The following is a 4,326-nucleotide window of genomic DNA, read 5'->3' on the forward strand; positions in this document are numbered from 1 at the left end:
GCATATACTGTGTGTATGTGTGTGTGTGTGTGTGTGTGTGTGTGTGTGTTGCTGATGGTGCAGTGGTTCACACGCCTGACTTGTGAGCAGTCAGCGTGGCATTGGTTCCCACTCAGTAACGGATGTGGGTGTGAATGGTTGTTCGTTTCCATCTGTGCGCCGCGACTGACTGGCAACCAGTTCAGCTAAAGTTAGTTGGGATAGGCTCCCCAGCACTTTGGTCTTCATGAAAGTAGTCTGATCTGGCACTTGGAAGAATCGCTTCAAATGAAACCGGTACTCATTTTACCCTTTACATCCCTAGTCTATATGATGTATGATAGCATGATGGTGCTACTGTTACAAATACACCCTGAAGAGATTAGTTTTGATTGATTGATTTGTTTCTCGATACATTATACATAGTTGAAGATCCATCCATCCATTTTCTGATCCGCTTTATCCTCACAAGGGTCGCGGAGGATGCTGGGACCTATCCCAGCTGTCTTCGGGCTGTAGGCGGGGGACACCCTGAACCGGTTGCCAGCCAATCGCGGGGCACACAGAGACAAACAACCATCCGCGCTCAATCAGCCTGCCATGCATGTTTTTGGAATGTGGGAGGAAACTGGAGTACCTAGAGAAAACCCATGCAGGCCCGGAGAACATACAAACTCCACACAGGAAGGCCGGAGCTGGGATCGAACTGATGACCTCTGCAATGTGAGGTCGACGCGCTAACCACTGGCCCACCGGGCCGCCCATAGTTGAAGATATTTGGTGAAAATGTGTTAATGCTGAGAACTACTGTACATCGTAATCACTTGTGGAGATAGAGTGTTTAACTGTTTTTTTTCCTTTTCAGTATTAGGGACCAGCAATGCACTTGGCCCTCTGGCATGAGTTGCCCCTTCCCAACTCTAAAACAACTTGAGCGCCATCATTCAGCTCATCCCACGCAATTGTGAGAATATTAGTTCGAATTATTTGGCCCATTTATACCACTCCAGTGTGCCCTTTACTCGGTAGCTTTGCCTAAACTCCAAAGATGCATCTTCTTCAGCTACCTCTATTTCGAGAAAAGCATGGTGTCATTATTTGAATTCCCTAGCGTGATATATTTTGTGTTATTTACGCTATTGTAATATGTTGGAACGCAAACCATTCTGGGTGCAAAAATAAGCAAAAAGTATGTGCTTAAATGGCTGTTATGTAGTGTGACCCACAGGCTGAGTAACGTGTGCCGCCATGTTAAATAAATCGGTGATTTTCTCTTTCGTGTTTTTTTTACAACAACAAGCAAGGAGGTGACGTAGATAGATAGATAATTAGATAGATAGATAGATAGATAGATAGATAGATAGATAGATAGATAGATAGATAGATAGATAGATAGATAATTACTCTCATGTAATCTAAGCAAGAATAAAACAATGTTTATGTTCCTTGGGTCCGTGGCTCAAACATGTAAGGTTGTGAGGGATGTGTAGTCACACCAAAGATGCTGGACATAGTGATAGGTGATTGACAGGTTGACAGTTGACAGCGCGGTGTGGTTTCAGTGCAAAGGACATCCCCACAGCGCTTGAGAGTGGAGATAAACACTTGATTTATCACCATTTTGACGTCTCATTTTATAGACTTGGAAATTGTTTAAAACATTGACAGGTCTGTTAACAACACTGTTCTCTGCGGTGTGTCAAATTTACAAGACAATTATTTTGACTTTACAACAACTTTAAATGGAAATGATGAAGTTGCCCATTGTAAACAGATGATACTGGTGACTTGCCAACATCTTCTGTTTATCTGTGGGCGGTTAGCATTGCACACTGAGCCTTTTAGAGTGTCCTGATTGTAATTCAAGTTTTCAAAACCGGCATTTTAAAAATCAATTTCACTCACGACGTCATACGGTAAACTTTTACGTTTACATTTTGCTGCAGTCACAGACCAATTGAAAGAATGATGTCACGTGGTTTTCTTATGATGCATTTAAATTCTGATGAACTGAACTTGAAAGGGGAAACAGACCAAGTGTACAAACTTTCAATGAATTATAACCAGAGAAAACAGACTCTCGTTACAGTTTGTGAAAGCATCCGGGAATTCACATTGCTACAACTCCATTGGCCCAATACCCAGAATCTTGATTTTGCCTTTTCCCTGTTTCTCCACTTGTCTCATCTTTAGTACTACACAAATGTGGGGTGAAGCTGTACAGGCTCACACGCTCACTTGCTTAGCACCAACCAATCAAGGCCGACTTCCTGAAGCTTTCTCATGCTTTTTGGGTTCTGATTCCTCTTCCATAGAAGTCTGCTGTCCCACCGGGTAACAATATCTGCCTTCTAAAGTCCATGATGGGCTAAGACCAGCAAACAAAAGGAGAGGGGGTGAAGCAGAGGAATGCAGGGGGTCTCAAAACTTTTCACTTTCCACAGTGCCCTTATTCACACTTGACGTACATTCATTTCATTCGACATTCACTTCATTTAGGCTGCCCTCTGCAGATATGCCACATGACATTGAAGGTAAACCCCACAACACACTCTTTCACCACTGTATAAGATCTTGCTTTTGTAATATTTTTTTTTTTGCCCATACTGTTAATCCACAAATCTTCCTGTTCCAAAATTAGGGTATATGCAAAATGAAGGTATTCCAAACTACGATTGCATGGCCTTGTGGAAGTCTCCTATCTGACACAGTTTAAGTCCAATATTTTTAATTATTATCTGTTGTAAAATTACAACACAGTGATCCAGTCATGACTTTTTTTCCACTGGCTGATATGCAAATTCGTACGTTTATTATTACCGTATTGTAATACTTAAGGGTATATGCTAGAATGAAGAATTCCAGCCAATCATTTCATAATTCGGGCAAACAGCTCCGCTCTTTTACTAAAAATGCAACGCCTCAAAATAACTTTAGTACTTCGACGTCTACTGTAAACTGTCGGATGTCAACGTTTACTTTACTTTAATGTAACTCGATTGAAAAAGAACGATTCTTTGCAGTTGTATTGAGTGTGAAATAAAGAAAGTTCTTTTCCAAATAAAATTGCCTGAGGCCAGAGTCACTTACCGGGCTTGCCGATATTCTGGAAGTAAAGCACCAGGACCACGAGAGATCCCAGGCACGTCGCCAGAAACAGGCGTCCTCCTCGGGGCATCCTCATTCTGACGCCCGGCCGGCTCAGCTGCTGGCGGGTTCCTCGGCGCGACCCCCTCGCCGCTGTCCTCTAGCCTCGACCCGGCTCTTAAAAAGAAGGCTCAACTCGCCGAGGAACCGGCACCCTTTCGGAGAATGAAATGGTGCATAGAACGGCAGTGAGCGGCCATCCGAGACAAGTGTGGGCTGCGCTTTTTAACTGTTAAGTCTCCAAGTGTGGGACATGAGTGACTCACTCACTGACGCCGTGTCTATGTGAAAGACGTCCAGCTAAATCGCTTTTTCAGAATACATCGGGAATTAGTATTACGGAACCGAACGGTTAAAAAGCACGACTCTTGTTCGCGAATACGGTTTCAAACGCCGAATTAGACGTTGGAGTCCAGTTTGTTCAAGTTTTAAGAACTACTTCTTCGTCAAAGATGGAGGGGCTGTGGGAGGTGACGTCACAGCAAATCTTGCGCGTATACCCCCCCTCTTGGAAACTTTCATTTTAAATGGTAGCTCTCTGGTCTCATTACATTCAATATTATTCATCTACTGCCTTGTTTCAACAACCCTTCTTTCAAATCCTCCGTGCCCAGTGTGTGTCTTTATTGCATATATTTTTAATATTGTAATTTCGTTCAGAATAATCATCGCAGGAAAAAAACTAAGGCTGAACCCAATGGGTTTTTTTCGAACGTTACTTCATTTGACTTTGAGGGGTGGCGGGGGGAACTCCCATCAAATATTGTCACACTCTGACCATGATAAAACTCGGTGAACTTTGCAGGCAATTTCATAACTAGTTTAACATTAGTTGAAGAAATATTGACGAACTATCAAAATAATTAAAGAAAAAAAGAAAACACTTTAGTGACCAGGGTAAATCTCAGGCAGCGTGTAGTGTAACTCTGCAACATCAGCTGGATGCAGATCCGTCCATCCATTCATTATCTGAAGCGCTGTCTTCGAGCAGTGGGTGAAGTACACCCTGAACTCGTTGCCAGCCAATCGCAGGGCATACATTGACAAACAACCACTCACAATCACACTGGGGGACAATTCAGAGTGTTCCATTGACCTACCATGCAGGTTCTTAGAATGCGGAAGGAAATTGGAGTACCCAGAGAAAACCCACGCACGCACGGGGAGAACATGAAAACTCTACACAGGAAGGCCGGAGCC

At 43.2% G+C, this 4,326-nt stretch overlaps 1 protein-coding gene across 2 annotated transcripts in view; it reads right to left on the minus strand.

The window, feature by feature from the left end:
• Nucleotides 1-3,595, minus strand: part of LOC109511828 (carbohydrate sulfotransferase 11-like) — a 20,153-nt gene extending 16,558 nt beyond the window's left edge. For both annotated transcript variants that reach the window (XM_019863164.1, XM_019863163.1), the window contains exon 1: nucleotides 3,070-3,595. In XM_019863164.1, coding sequence (XP_019718723.1) covers nucleotides 3,070-3,163 — 94 coding nt within the window. In that variant the 5' untranslated portion in view covers nucleotides 3,164-3,595. The remainder of the gene's footprint in view (nucleotides 1-3,069) is intronic.
• Nucleotides 3,596-4,326: the final 731 nt, after the last annotated feature.

The sequence above is a fragment of the Hippocampus comes genome, unplaced genomic scaffold (genome assembly GCF_001891065.2).
Source record: "Hippocampus comes isolate QL1 unplaced genomic scaffold, H_comes_QL1_v1.1 scaffold1, whole genome shotgun sequence".
NCBI classification, from domain to species: domain Eukaryota; kingdom Metazoa; phylum Chordata; class Actinopteri; order Syngnathiformes; family Syngnathidae; genus Hippocampus; species Hippocampus comes.